At 33.0% G+C, this 16122-nt stretch overlaps 1 protein-coding gene across 3 annotated transcripts in view; it reads right to left on the bottom strand.

Moving 5' to 3' along the window:
- LOC126767882 (5'-AMP-activated protein kinase subunit gamma-1) overlaps positions 1-16122 on the bottom strand; it is a 236166-nt gene that overhangs the window by 83068 nt on the left and 136976 nt on the right. For 2 of the 3 annotated variants that reach the window (XM_050485583.1, XM_050485582.1), the window contains one exon: positions 6921-6957. In XM_050485583.1, coding sequence (XP_050341540.1) covers positions 6921-6957 — 37 coding nt within the window. Of the gene's footprint in view, positions 1-6920; positions 6958-8334; positions 8682-16122 lie in introns of those variants that run through there. The other variant, XM_050485590.1, reaches the window with a different exon arrangement.

Raw genomic sequence — 16122 nt, 5'->3', positions numbered from 1 at the left:
GTGCAGAAATGGGTTCAAGTTCAACGCTATTTAAAGAGAATACATAACATGCTTATATGTACCCAGTCTATTAAGCACTCAAACATACAAATATACAAGTGTACAGTACTAATGCGCACACATACATATGTAAGTATGTACATGTTCTAGCCCTTATTTAAGCTCTGAATATTGTTATGCGGAACAACACTAGCCCCTTTAATATAACTTCATATCAGATTCGCACAGCAATAACAAGTTTATGTAATGAATTCAGAGGTATGCACAAACAAAAACATATACATATATTTGTATATTAATATGTACATATTTAATTATTTATGTACATATGTATGTACGAATACCCGCAAATAGGGCTGCTTGGCATATGAAAACCAAGCAAAAGCAACAAAAAAAAACAATACAAAACGACGAAAACAAAAATCAACAAGCCTCCACATAAAGTACTCCAGCTGTATAAAGTTTGCAAGAATGTGCTCTTTCTGATTACAGAGACCAAACTGCTGGAGAATTGCGTCATGGCCGCTCCAGGCAAACACACACAAAGCTCAACATAAATAAGATTACGAGAACGAAAAAAACAATGGTATAAAAATAAAGCTGAAGAATGAAACAAGAACAAAAATAAGGAAAATAAAAATAAAAAATTAAAACGAAAGCAATAATAATATAGACAAAAAATTGTTACATACGGCAGAGCAATAATATACCTTGTGAGCTCATAAGTAAATAAAAATGTTAAACCTACAATCATACAAACGCACATCGCTAAACGGAGGCGTGGGCATGAGTAGAAGGATTGCCGGAGCTGCCAAGAGCGACAAGGTTGAATTCAGGAGAGTGTGAGTACATGTTTTCAAGTTTTTGTTTTCATACGCCTTTTCGTTATGCTTTATTGTCATATTTCATGTTTGTACACACCCACACACACACACACACGCAAGCAGGAATACATATGCATGCATGTATTTACTGTATTCCATATTTTTTGTGATAATATTTGCCTGTGGGCGATTGACATACACACATACTCGTATGATTGAGACGCGCTGAATATCATGAGGGGGATTTAGTCAATGAAGAATACAAAAAGTCAACAACAAAAGCAAATCACTTGCAGTGAGCTAAAAAGGGGTTTCCTGTGCTAAGCCAAGCCGGTCGTCTGAAGCACATAAGCGAGTGCACATGTGCATATACAATTAAACATACTTATGTATATACATAATAACTATATACATCCATATGTATATTTGTAAGCTAGCGTTCCAGGCATGTGGGATTGAACGCTATTCCGTTGCGCCATAAAAATAATAACAGGAAAGAATACAACAACAATACTATGAAAATGCAACTGAGCGACTGTCATTCGACAAGTTGATGGTGCGCTCCAAAGTAAGCGGTGTTGGTGTTTTTTTCTTACTTTTTCCATAGGAATGTCAAAAGAATAATTTTTCAAAATTCTGATATTATACCAATATACATACTTATGTACATTATTAGTGAGCAACTGAGAAAATGAAACTGAGAACAACACAACTAACTACTCAAATCAAAATCAGCATTGAATGAAGCCAAACGCGGGACGCAAAGCAAGAAAGCAATACTAAAAATTTTATAAAATTACACTTCCAGTTCTTTCTTATAGTCTGCATCTTCAATTATACCCTGAACTGTATATGTATGTATGTATATGTACAAAATTTGACACCACGAGTATAGCACCCAGAAGCAAACGTTCTAAATACACCCTATTAAGTACTAGGGGTACTAGTCGAACTAGTCGCGCTCTCCAAGAAGCTGCTCATTTGTCGAAACTGCCGACATGGGAGCACTATAGCATATAGCTGCCATACAAACTGAATGACCAAAACCAAGCAAACTGTTTTATTTGACGTGATATCATTCAGAAATATTACACGGATTATTGTCCAGTAGAGTTCTACAATCTCATATTGTGCCGATCGGAGCACTATAGCGTATGGATGCCATATATGTAAACTAAGGGATCAAAATTAATATTAATATATACAAGTAAGTACATTGTAGCGAAAAAAGTCACAAGTGTTAATAATTAATGAGGAGTGTTGAAGTGGTTCCATGGGTTTACGGGTTTCAAAAAATCCAATTTTTTTACTTAATAAACGCTACAATACCTCTAAAATATTGTCCTAAATTTTAAAGTTGAACCGAGTAACAGTTTCGGAGATACAGTCTTGAGAATTTAGTGCGCTCGAGGCTAGCTAGGCTAAGTGCGCCGTCTTTAAACGCGTTTTTCTCGTAACTGTGTTTTTGAAGTCTGTTGGCAAGAAAACTATTCAACCAGTCTTCATGAAATTTTGCACAGGTCTTTGAGATACAATTCTTAAAGACTTGGATGAAGGATTTTTCCTTCGGTTATAACTATTTGAAAAAAAAGGTGTCGCGAAATTTTCACGGAAATTTTAATTTTTTTGCCAAAAATCTAATTTTTTTATCCTTCGTGCAAGTCTAAGTTAAGATTTTAACTGAAACACGTATTTTTTTCACTTTAGATGCTCTTGTAAGGTGTTATTCTGGCAACACGGGCACATCTTTTTTCCGAGAGGTCACTGGAAATGGCGTCACAATGGGCGAGTTAAAAATATAGGTTTCCAAAAAATCCAGAATTTCTTTGTTAATAGTGTATTCTTGTAAAAAAAATAAAAAATTCTAATAATAATTCTTTTTTTATATGACAAAAAATTTTTTTGATAAAAATCCGTTTTTACCCGAAGAAACCCATGTCACCTCTGAAGTTCACGTGTCTTTATGACATTCTTTCTCTCAAAATTACTATGAATATCTTTAATACTATCTCTACTACTTTCTTTTAGCATTCCAGAAATGCAATTTAAAGAAGAGAGCATTTAAATAAAAGTTGTGTCAAGCAATACTCAACATCAAGGCAAACGTAAATGCTTACTGGGTGGTATTAGTAAATTTGCTAAGGGGGAGTGTCACTGAAGCCGGTATGTATAAGTAACGATGTGCAGTTTGGAAATACCAGTATTACTTATGTATGTATATGCATCGTGAAGTATATAAAACTGAACAATATGTTGAAATCGAAATGCAACGCTGCGTGCTTCAAACGCTTCCCTTAAATTCACCAGAATGGAAGTGTACAAAAAGAAATATAATTTATACTTACATACATACATATGTACATAAATACATACTGTTTGAGAGGAGGCTAAATTACTGCGCATAAATGCAACAGCTTTCAAGGTCAAGCCAAAAAAAACAAAAATGCCACTCTGTATACCCAGAGTACAGCCAAACCGAAAACAAACGCTTCATATACACGGGGGCTGGACGTTCTACGCGTATCTGCACATACATACATATGTATGTACATATGTATTTTATGTTCTTACATGCTAATAAAACCAGCCGGTTGTAATACATATGTACATACATAATAAATGTATTTTACGCGAACAATATTTCGATTTCGTTTGGGTTGGAAGTAGTGATGCCAAAAAAAAAAAAAATAAAATAAAAATGAAAAAAATTATAAAAACAAGATATTTAAAAACATTATAAATAAAAAAAAATTATTAAAAAAAATTATTAACTTGATTACATTAAATATAAGTATTTGTTTTGTTGTATGTTATTTTGAAAAAACGAAACTTTCTTAGTTTCAGTGGGGGTATGTACTCATTGCGCAACAAAGGCGTAGTCGAATTGCTTTAAGGGGGTCTTCATCACGTGTGACGGTTTCCAAAAATCGATTTTTTTTTATAAATCCAATCTAGAGCATTCATTGGCCTGCAGACACAAATTTTCAAACGTGTTTTTTCGAAACTACATCTTTTAAACAGGTGTCCACCATTTCTCAAAAACGGGGAGTAGATTAATCCCACATATGGCTATCGCTCAAACTATGGTTACAGTTAAGGGCTTAAGGGGGTATTCTGGTCTAGAAGCATGAATTTCAGGTAATTTTTAAAGTGTCGTAAAAAAGGCAATTAATATTTTTACTATTTTCAAAAATTATGGGCTGACGAAGTGGGGGGTCTCTAAAAATTTCCACGTGACCATACCCATGATTTCAACCCTCCTAGTTATCTGAAACCAAAAAAAAAAGATTATTAATCTAGAATAATGTCGCAATGGCCGGAACTACGGAAAAGTGGAAAACATTTTTTTCACAAAATGGCGACTGCCTGAAAAAAAAGTTTTTTTGGATCATTTTTTCTGACTATTTCGAATTTTTTAAAAATAATAAAAATAAAAATTTGGGAATGGGGCTAGTTCCAACCATAGACAAGCCTATAAAGAAGACTCTATAAAAATTTCAAGTAAATCGGTCCAGTAGAACCTGAGAAGTCGTGGGTATCGTTCCGAAAAAGTCAGTTTTGAGAAAAACGCGTTTAAAGTTTAGGAGACAATTCTAGTGAACACGTCACAACATCGGTTGTATCTCCGAAAAGAAGTCGAATTTTGTAAAATCCTTCCAAGGTCATATTTTTGAAAGTCTAAACTTTCAAGATATGCAAAAAAAAATCGATTTTTTCAAAATCCTAAACAAGAATACCCCCTTAATAAATATATAGTAAAATTTTGGAAGCTCTGTTTTTTTCATTTCACTATAAAAAGTTCCAAAAAAAAGCTTAAAAAACAGGCTGCCACACGGGATGATTCCCTTATAGCACAATGATATTGAATTCTAATTTCTACCTCAATTTTACCAGCTACTTCGTTGAGATAACTGTAAAATTGTCGGATGAGCACTCTCAATTTTTGCGATTGGGGAGCAAACATGGAGAGCACATCGAGATAATAATGTTCTCTAGAAAAGAAAGCGTATTATGAGAACAAACGAGAAGAAAATTGTTCTGGATAATAATTACGTTTCCAAAAAATAATTTTTTTTTATTGTCTTAATCATTTCTACAACACCTCTAGAATATTGTCCTAAATTTTAAAGTTGATCCGAGTAATAGTTTTGGAGATACAGTGTTGAGAATTTGTGTACTCGAGGCTAGCTAGGCTAAGTGCGCCGTCTTTAAACGCGTTTTTTTCGTAACAGTGGTTTTGAAGTCGGTTGGCAAGATTTCTTGAGAACAACTCAACCGATCTCAAAAAAATTTACACAGGTCTTTGAGATACAATTCTTAAAGACTCGGACGAAGGATTTTTTTCGATTAGAAATATATCTGACAAAAATCCAATTTTCAGTTTTTTTCCTTCGCCCAAGTTCTAACTTAAGGTTTTGCCTAAAACACGTATATTTCACTTTAAATGATCCTGTAAGGAGTTATCCCACCAACCCCTTTTTTCCAAGAGGTCACCGGAAATGGCGTCGCAATCGTCGAGCTTAAAATATTTTTGTCAAAAATTTCAGAATTTTTTGTTAAAAGTATTTGTAACAATAAAAAATTGTAATAAATTTTTTTTGGAAAAGCGCGGTTTTTTACCCAAGTAAAGTTCATTAAATTTTGTAAGTCTACATTATTGTTACTAATTTATTAAATAAAATTGAATAAAAAACCTCTTAAAAAATTCTCAAAAAACGCTTTTTTTGGGCTTGCAAGCAGGCTTGCGAATTTTCTAATTCAAAAATTTTTGCATTTTCCCTAAGTTGGAATTAAAAATTAGATTTTTATTTTTCATTAAAAAAATTATTTTTTTTCTAATTCTTAATTATTTGGATTGAAATTTTTCATTTTTATTTTTTTATTAATTAATTTTTATCTCTTAATTAATTAAATATTTTTTAACTTTTCTTTAATCTGATATAAAAATGAAAATTTTCAAACCAAATAATTATCCTGTTATAGCAGTTGTCACTCTCAAAGGTTTGGCTTTTTCACATACATACATACATATGTAGATATACTTATAACTATGGTTTATACATGTGTTTTAGTAACTGATTAGGGACATTTTGTATGTATGTATGTAAAAATTCCGATTACCAGAAAACTTCTCAAAACTTTTGCATTTCAAGGTCTTCTTGATGCCATGACATTCAGTGGCACACATACATCATGTGTGGATATGGATTTTTGCACACTTGTCCCATAAAAATGCCTCACGATCGGCTGTCTGCCTTATTGCCCTCGTTTCTTGACAGCAGGATCGCTGTTTGTTTATACACAAAATTACATACCCACACACATACACTTATATGTTGATTCAACTATGCATATGCACTCTCATACTGCTCGCTCTCCTGCTGAACTACTGTTCATTCTCCAGCTGCATTTCAATGTTTATTTATTCTTTCGCATTTGTGTTTTTGTAATTTCAAAGTACATATGCATTTATGTAATTTTTGTTGTGCTGTAATTTCGTCGTCGTTGCTCAAAACGAGTTTCTTTACGCCTCTTATTGTTTTTGTAGTTTTTTGTTTGTCTCGTTTGTTTATTTTTGTGCTCCTGCATTTATTTTATGGGAAGTTTTTCAAAGTCAAGGTTAAACGAGTTGTTGTTGTATTCGCTTTGTGGCATGTGTTACATTTACTTATTCGCTGAAATTTGTTCTTTACACAAATAAGTTTTGGTAATTTTGCGTCATACATACACACACACACGCATATAATATGTAGATTTATAGGTTATGCACATTGAACCTTTTAATTAAAATTTGCATTAAAAAATTTCGCGTCAATACCTTATTTTACACGTGTACCAGCCGCGTACTAAAGTACAACTTCATGACTAAACGTGTCGCCATTTTTAGCAAAACCAAAAGTACAAAAATAGAATTTTAATTACTAATGAGTAAAGTAGAGTTGGCAATCTTGAAAATATAGCTGCTAAAGTTTAGAATCGAAAAAATCTTTATAAATTAAATAATTTAGTGCCACGCATGTTTTTGTTACTTGTTGTAATTTTTTCAATAAAAAAATATGTGTGTATTAAACATTACCGTAACGGAATTGTACTCACTTTGCACGGCTAACTGTTGTTGATGCGCTGCTGCTCGCTGTAAATATAAAGAAATAGGAAAGCATATGAATATTGGAATATGGATGAATATTATGGAAAAACGCAAACTTAATTAAATTTTTACAATAGTTTGTTATATAAATAGCATAAAAAAAATATTCTACTTCCAAGGTGTGTATGTACTGTAGAACGTGTCGATTTTTTGTCTTTAAAATCGCGTATGCGGAAAATGATCACTTTGTACCTCTAAAATCGGTTTCGACACAGTGATTTTTAAGGCGAAGTTCAAAAAATCTGCATAATCGGTTTTATGGGAGATACATAAGTGATATAGTTGTTCGATCTGGCCGATTTTGACAAATGATCAATAGAATATCAAAATACAGCTACGTATATCTCAAAAAGTGAGAACAAATTTTTATAATCCCTAAAAAAACTTCGCCTTAAAAACCGCTTATTTCAAAAATATCTATTTTAACGCCCAAATCAAGGGGTTACATGGGTTTCACAACTTCAAAAAACGATGTTTGTATCTTATTTAATTCTATAACTAATCTAGAATATTGTTCTAAATGCTCAAGTTGATCCGAATAATAGTTTTGAAGATACAACCGTGAAAAGTTGCGCGCTCGAGGTATCGACAGATACCATATAGTCATTCAAGGGGTTACATGGGTAAACGGGTTTCCAAATATCGACTTATTAAATTCTACAACACCTTTAGAATATTGTCCTAATTTTCAAGTTGGTCCGAGTAATAGTTGCGGAGATACAGCCTTGAGAACTTGTGCAGTCGAGGCTTGCTAGGCTAAGTGCACCGTCTTTAAAAGCATTCTTCTCGAAACTTTATTTTTGAAGTCAGTTAGTGAGATTTCTCTAGAACTACTCAACCGAAATTTCATGAATTTACACAGGTCTTCGAGATACAATTCTTAAAGACATGGACGAAGGTTTTTTACAACTATTTGAAAAAAAATGTCGCGACATTTTTGCTGAAATTTTCAAATTTCAAAATGTCTGTCAAAAATCCAATTTTCAGTTTTTTTTCCTTCATCCTAGTTCTAAGTTCATTTTTTAACTTTTTTTCACTTTAGATGATCCTGTGAGGCGTTATCCTGCCAACGCGGGCGCATCTTTTTTCCGAGGGGACACCGGAAATGGCCGAGGTTAAAATATTTTTTTTCCAAAAATTTCAGAATTTCTTTGTTAATAATGTATGTTTGTAACAAAAAAAAATTCTAATAAAATATTTCATTTTTTTTATACGAGAAAAAAATTGTTGAAAAAATTTTGTTTTTAACACGAGGAAACCTATGTAACCCCTTAATAAACATTTGCGCGTCTTTTTCGTTAAAATCACCTGCCTCAAATAATATAAAATAAGTAGAATTCTATTTTTGTATTTTTCGTTTACATTTTGCAACAGCATTCGTACACCACTACGCTCCAGTGCTTGCACATCGAGCGATTGACTGCGTCCACGCGACGTTTTCGATTGTGCCGGAGTGTGTGAAGACGATGATGATGACGACGACGACGAGTTGGCATAGCGCGAGATCCAGCGTTTCACAGCAGACATGTTTTAGTTGTAAATTAATTTTTAATATTTTTTAATTGGCAATTTGGGCATTTAAATTACGGCTGTAGGCGTCGTAGGATTAGAAAGTTATCACAATTTTGCTTGCTACCGGTTATTTTTAAAAATTTTGTTATAAAATTTGAGCTATAAAATTTTTGCTATAAAATTTGTTTCTACAAAATTTTTGCTATACAATTTTTGCTATACAATTTTTGCTATACAATTTTTGCTATAAAATTTTTGCCATAAAATTGTTATTTGTCACAGTTTTTATTGTTATTTTGATTTCATTAACAAATTTATTGATTTTTAAAATATTGTATACTTTATTATTTTTAAATAATATACTTCATTAATAATTTATTTACTTTGTAAACTATTTCTTAAGCGAAATATTCAGCCATTCCAAAAGTGATTATTTTTATTACTAATTTGCATATAATTTTTTTAAAAATGATATTACGTTTTTTTTTTGTTGTAATTATTATTATTATAATTTTATTACAATATTATTATTATTTATATATTTTTTTATTTATATTTTTGTTTTTTATTTTTTATTTTTTGAACAGTCCTTGATCACAGCACTTCAATTCACGAGCATCACATTTGCGTAGTTTTATCCGCATTCACAAAACTTATTTCACATTTTTCTAATATAAATACATATATTTTTAATTAATTTCATAATTTTGTGCGATTTTCTTCCGAAATTTAATTTAATGTTTTTTACATTTTATTTTATTTATATTTTAAGTTTGCTATTTCTTTCGCTGCATAAAATCTAGCATTAATCAAATGATTTTACTTTTGAAATTTTAATTTTTTTAATTTTTTTTTTTGGTAAAAATTTTAAATTTAAAAATTCAAAATGACTTTTTTGTAAAATATTCCCTAGCAGGCAACACTAATAAAAGCTTTCCAACACTAGCTGCGCGCTAATCACAGCTAGATGGCGCTGTATGAGCTTTCAGACTTTATATGCGAGGTATAATAAGGCTGCTTAGTGTGTGTGTGTGATAGGCGAGCTTCCGGCAAAATTTGAAATGAGGAGTGGAAATCATAAGCGGAAAATTTCGGTGATAGTGCATTTACATAAGAATAAAATTCATTTTTTTATAAAGAAATTTGAAAAACGTTTTTAAAGAAATAATTTTAATGTTGTGAGTTAGAATTTAAAATGTATTTAATGGGTTATATCCACTTGCCAGTTTAACAATTCGATTTTTAATTTTGCGTATGTCTCTCAGTATATAACGTAAATAGTTATATTTGAGAATTTGAAGTCGAATCGTAGGCAGTTAGTTTCGAAGCATGAGTTGTACTTTTAACCCTGGACGTGCTTCGTTAGTCGATTCGTCTAACAATCATCGTGTTTTGCAAAATAACGATGTCCGTCCAGGGTTAAGGACGTCTCCGAGCATTCGAATCCTCTCCCAAACTTAAAAAATTGTATATCTTGAAATGGCTGAACCGACAATTTGAAATTTTCTCACAACCTTCTCAGATATATTTCCAGGTAATGATCGAATGATGAAAGTTTTCGATGATTTTCGATGATGAATTCAGTGTTTTAAGCCACTATGAAGTGTAAATTTTTTTGGCAAGCCGCCATTTTGTCAAAATAAAAATTTTAACTAGTCCTTTGATCATTACCTGTATTCATTTATAGTAATAATAATATGTTTTTGGTTTTTTGATTTAAGACAATTTTAAGCCAAGAAATCTCCCTCAGCGCCAGATACCTTTTTGAAAATTATTCTGGAGATCGCCAACGCGCTCAAGGCAAATAAAAATTTGTGAAAATAAATCGCCGATTATTATTGTACATTAAATTATGTAAATGTACATTTTTTTTTATTTTATGCATAAAATAAAATGCTTTAAAAAAAATTCGCACAGAAAATCGCGTTTTCAGCCTTTAAAGTGGATATAACACTTAAATAAATAAAAATCAATCAAAAATTAATTGGAAAAAATTAAATTTAAGGAAAAATATGAAAAAATATTAATAAAAAAATATTCATACATATGCATTTCACTATTTCAAATCAACACAACAACAAAAACAACATTCAATTGCGCTGCCCAATTAAAGTTTCCCCTTTTTAATTGCGTTTATTTCGGTTGATGAGCCAGTGCAACTTTTTATAAAACAAATCTAAATAATCTAATGACCTTAAGTGGCAGTTAAAAATGTAGATTTACATTGTAAATTGTTGGACAATAAGCGTTGCAAGCTGTTGCAGATTTTTTAAATGCAAATTTTCTATGACAAGTTTGTGGGAAAAATATTTGCTAAGCAGTTGATTAGTCTACATGAATACTATATCAAAAAAAATTTTAATTATGTGAAAAGATGAATAAAATATATAGTTCAAACGACACTATGCCTACATAAGTACCAAATGTACATATATACATACATATATGGTGCACCATAATTGCAACTCTTCAAATGTGACGTCTCCTACCTAGGCAAACATAACAGAAATTCCATAGCATTTTGTAAATGTTTAACGATTTACAGAAACCTTAAAAATCTGCTCTTAAAAAAGCTGCTTTCTGCTGTATCTTCGATAGTTAGGCTAGACAGCAACAAGACCATATCAATACTTCAATTCGCAGATAAATAAGTCCAAAAATAGGTTAGATTAGATAAAATAAGAAAAAAAAGACGGAAACTTCAACTGCAGCGAAGCAATAATACCCTACACGGATGTATTTCTTATAGCATAAAAGGTTACAACATAATCTTCAACTTTTTACGTGGTCAGTTTGGATGACGGCTATATGCTATAGTGATCCCATCTGTGCAATTTGTTCGGAGATTGTGGCATGGCCTTGAATAATAAGCTAAGCCGAATTTCGAGAAGATAGATATCTTACAAATAGAAAAGTTTTCAATACAAGCGTAGACTAAGGGACAAGTTCGCATATATACGGAAGGAAAGAGCGACGAACATGGCTAAATCGACTCATGTATACAAACAAGTCTTCCACTTTTACTTCTGGGTAACACAAATTTCGTGGAAAACTAAACGTACAAACCTAGTGTAAAATCTCGACAATTTTTTTTAATTTTTTTTTTTTCATATTTCGATAAATTATAACATTAAGGGGTTACATGGGTTTAGATGTATAAAAAATCGAATCTTTTTAGTGTATTATTAAATTCTACAACATCTCTAGAATATTGTCCCAAGTTTTCATGTTGATCCGAGTACAATTTTCGGAGATACAACCTTGAGAACTTGTGCGCTTGAGGTTAAGCTAAGTGCGCCGTCTTTAAACTCGTTTTACTCGAAACTGTCTTTTTAAAGTCGGTTGGCTTGATTTTTTGAGAACTACTCAACCGATCTTGATGAAATTTTACAGGTCTTTGGGAAACAAGTCTTAAAGACTTGGATGAAGGATTTTTTTTTTCGATTTTAACTAATTGAAAAAACAAAATGTCGTGAAATTTTCACGGAAATTTTAATTTTTGATGTATAAATGTTCGCCAAAATTCAGTTTTCAGTTTTTTTCCTTCGACCAACTTCTAAGTTAAGGTTTTAACTAAACCACGTATGTTTTTCACTTTAGATGATCCTGTAAGGAGTTATCTGCCAATGCGGGGGCATCATTTTTCCGAGGAGTCATCGGAAATTTCAAAACTCGCTTTGTTAATAGTGTATGTTTAAAATAAAAAACTTTTTTTTTTATTGAGAAAGAAATTGTTGAAAAAGAATTTGATTTTAATAGTGTATGTTTGTAAAACAACATATAAAAAAACAAATCGATATCTCAAATAGTTTCTGAGTGCAGTGATAACTCGCTGATAAATGATCGCATCATCACAAAAAATGTTCTGCCTATTTCATATATATTTCTACATTCAATGACATAACGGTTTTTTGATCTGCTCAAAAATCGAATTTTGGCAGACCAAATGTGATCAAAATTTGGAGTAAAATTGGTGGCTTGCGTGGCATTCTTCCCTTTTTTATACAAAAATTTCAAAATATAGCGAATTTCTTCATTTTTGAACAGCTGCAACTTTTTTTCAACTTCCACGAATTTAATTTTTTTTTTGGTTAAATGAAGCTTAAAATCTCACCTTTCCAACAGTACATACATATATAGTAAAATACGATAAAGACTTTTTTCGACTACTCAATATTATTTTATCATTTAGAGCCTTCCTATCAGAAAAATGAAAAAGCAAAGATCTTCAGACTAAACCTTATTGTCTCATACCTACGAACAAAGACAGTCGAGAACTTAAGTGTAAAGAAGCTTCCAGTATGTGCATTCTAACCTATGTATGTACATACATATGTACACGAGTACGTATATACGTAGGTGTATGTGCATATAGGCTTTTGTGCATAGGTACATGTCATATGACGTTTCTTTGTGGATTAATTGATAACCACATCACATGCAGCAGATAAATACTACCGTTATATATTTTACCGATACTTGAAAAAAATAAATCAGTAAATTATGAGCCGACATTTTCATATTTTTATAACAGCTTTTTACCAAAAAAATAATTCTTATCTAAATATTTGAGTTAAAATCTACCAAAATATAGCAACAATTGTTATTTACCCACGTCCCAGCGTAAATGTCCAAAAATAACAAATAAAGATGATAAGGTTGTTAGCTATAACAATGTTAACGGGTGATCCAAGTAGAGGTACTTTCTTCAATAGCATTTTTTTGAGATTCACGCATAGGTCAACAAGCTGTCATATTATTTTTGATCAGTATTCGATTGGCATTTCAACATGGAAAGACTTTGGTCTGAACAACGTTTACAAATCGTTCAACTTTATTACGAAATTCCCGTTCTATAAGGAATGTGTTTTGCGCTTCGCTCAACTTATAATCAACATATTCGGCCTAATGAGCGTACTACTCGCAACACTATCATCCATCTTGAGACCAACATTCATTATAGGACAATATTCGACCGAATAGACCACGTTCTGCACGCAGTGAAGAAAATATAGCAGCCATAGCTGAGAGTGTACACGAAGACCGCGGAGAGTCGATTCGCGCCGTTCGCAGCAAATCGGGCTGACATATGGAACGACTTGGCGTATTTTAAGTCGAGATCTTAAATTAAAAGCGAACAAAATAAAGCTTGTGCTAGAACTGAAGCCGCTTCATCATGCCAAGCATCATCGCTTTGCTTTATGCGCTCTTGAAAAGTTCCAAGAAGATCCGACGGTTTCGAGCGAAATTTTGTTCAGCCATGAGTCCCATTTCTGACTCAATGGGTATGTAAACAAGCAATATTGCAGCATTTGGGACGCAGAGCAACCTGAAGAGATTCAAAAGCGGGCCGATAGAATCATGGGTCCATATTTCTTCAAAAATAATGCCGGTGAGAACGATAACCGACTATTTGATGCCTGAATTTGAAATTGAAGCTCGTGATCTCGGCGACATTTGGTTTCAACAAGACGGCGCCACTTCACACACATCGCATTTCAACGGATTTATTGAGAGAACACTTCGGTGAGCAGATAATTTCTTGTTTTGGGCCATTCGATTTACCACCAAGATCGTGTGATATCATATCGTTAGACTTTTTTCTGTGGGGATATGTAAAGTCTAAAGTCTATGCGGACAGTCGCGCTTCGATTCTGGCCTTGAATCAAAACAACACGCGTGTCATACGTCAGTAACCAGTCGAAATGCTCGAACGAGTCATCGAAAATTGGACTGAATTGTTGGACCATCAGAGACGTAGCCGTGGCTACCATTTAAAAAAGATAATCTTAAAAAAACAAATGCCAAAAATGTTGTTTCAAATGATAATAAATATTCTCCATTAAATTTGAAGTTGCTGTGTGTTTTCTTTAAAAAAGTAGGGAACCTCGACATAGATCATTCTTTATATATTAAGAAAAAAAAAATTAAAAATAACAGTGGATTGAAATCGTAGACACAAAACGGGGCTAACAATGCGTGAAAAAGTGAAGGTGAAAAATAATACACCAAATAATCTAAGTAAATAAATGACAAATATATGAATTTATGTACGTATAAGACTTAAAATAACTACGAAAATTCAAAATAATTTAGTAAGTAGCCATTATTAGGGCAAAAAGCAAAACATCAAAAAACCGCAGCGTCACAGCAAAAAGGGAAATTGAATGCAATGCGCTGAGTAAATAGAAATCTGCAGACAGCAAATTAATCCTTGACCTTGGATTTAATTGAGGAAATTTGTAGATCAACCAACGTCAAATAGCGGAATAGTAATGAAAATGAATGCAATAATGTGCAGTTATGCTTATTAGTATATAATATATGCTTATGAACCCAGCCGATTGCGGTTTTAGCTTATTTATTTATAGGCATAATTAAATTGAAGCAACGAAAATAAATTTTTGAAAACGTAATCGTGGTATAAATATGCTATACCATAAGCTATTTCATACATCCAAATAAAAAAATAAAATATTCAACTTTTAATCCCAAATCTATTGGATTAAATATGAAATATCTAATTTGCCAGTGTTTGGGATTAAAAATTGAAAACCTAATTTTTTTTTTTTTGACTTTGAATGGTCAGTTTGGATCGCTACATTCTATAGTTAGGTAAGGTTAGGTTAGGTTAGGTTAGGTTAGGTTAGACGGCTGATCAAAGATCGCACGTAGACTACTATATATAGTTCTTGGTGAGGCCATATAAAAGAAAAACTCCTGTGTTCGAACTTATAAATTAGCAAAAGGCTTAGTAGCCAATACCAATTTGCACAGGCGTTCAATTTCCATTCCCGCCAGCTAGGTGGGATGTCTCAAGGTATGCGCTCTCAAGTGTGTAAGTCTTGACCTCTCAAATGTGGGACAGTCAAGAAGAAAGTGTTGCGTTGTTTCCACGTCATCTTCTTCTATACAGCTTCTGAATATGGCGTCTAGTAGGATTCCCAATTTTTTGCGATCACTCTTGGGCCGAAGGGCTTTTAGGGTGTACCGATGGTGGCCCAGCGCTGGCCAAACTTCCGTGAAGCCCTGCTATCTAGTAATAGAATACCAATTCTATCGAGAGCGGTTCCAGAGTACCATTTCTTGCTAGTTCATCAGCTTTACAGTTTTATGCGATTCCGCTGTGGCCTGGCACCCATACCAGTCTTATTACAAATGCACTCCATGCTATTGATAGCGAGTTTAGATACTCTTTGACCAGCCCTGAAAGCACTGTTAATGAGTTCAAGGCTATCCACGCCTCTCTGCTATCTGAGTAGATGGGCACTTCTCTGAAGGAGGCTGCACTTCAGAGCAGTAAATCTACTGCTACCATAATTTCTGCAACGTTGGCCTGGAATACGCCGCAATAGTCAAAAAGTCTGACACTGGAGAGCTCCTGACAGTAATCCCCCAAGCTTTGACCCATCCGTGAAGAAGCTCGTTGTCCTTCTCCTTTATCGGCTTCTTCTCACGCACAACTCCCTGGCCGGTATATGGGTAGAGAAGAAGCCGCCAGCGTTCGGTTTGGCAACTCCATAATCCAAGTGATCCAGTATGAAGTCAAAGTGAGTGAGGATTTCCGAGTGTTCAGACAAGTGCACTTTTAGAATTCTGTAGTGGTCTGATCTGAACAAGTTCTACGGAGATTGTAAA

Source organism: Bactrocera neohumeralis, chromosome 2 (assembly GCF_024586455.1).
Source record: "Bactrocera neohumeralis isolate Rockhampton chromosome 2, APGP_CSIRO_Bneo_wtdbg2-racon-allhic-juicebox.fasta_v2, whole genome shotgun sequence".
NCBI classification, from domain to species: domain Eukaryota; kingdom Metazoa; phylum Arthropoda; class Insecta; order Diptera; family Tephritidae; genus Bactrocera; species Bactrocera neohumeralis.
Note: the sequence above shows the minus strand (reverse complement) of the source record. Positions and strands in the feature narration are given on the sequence as shown.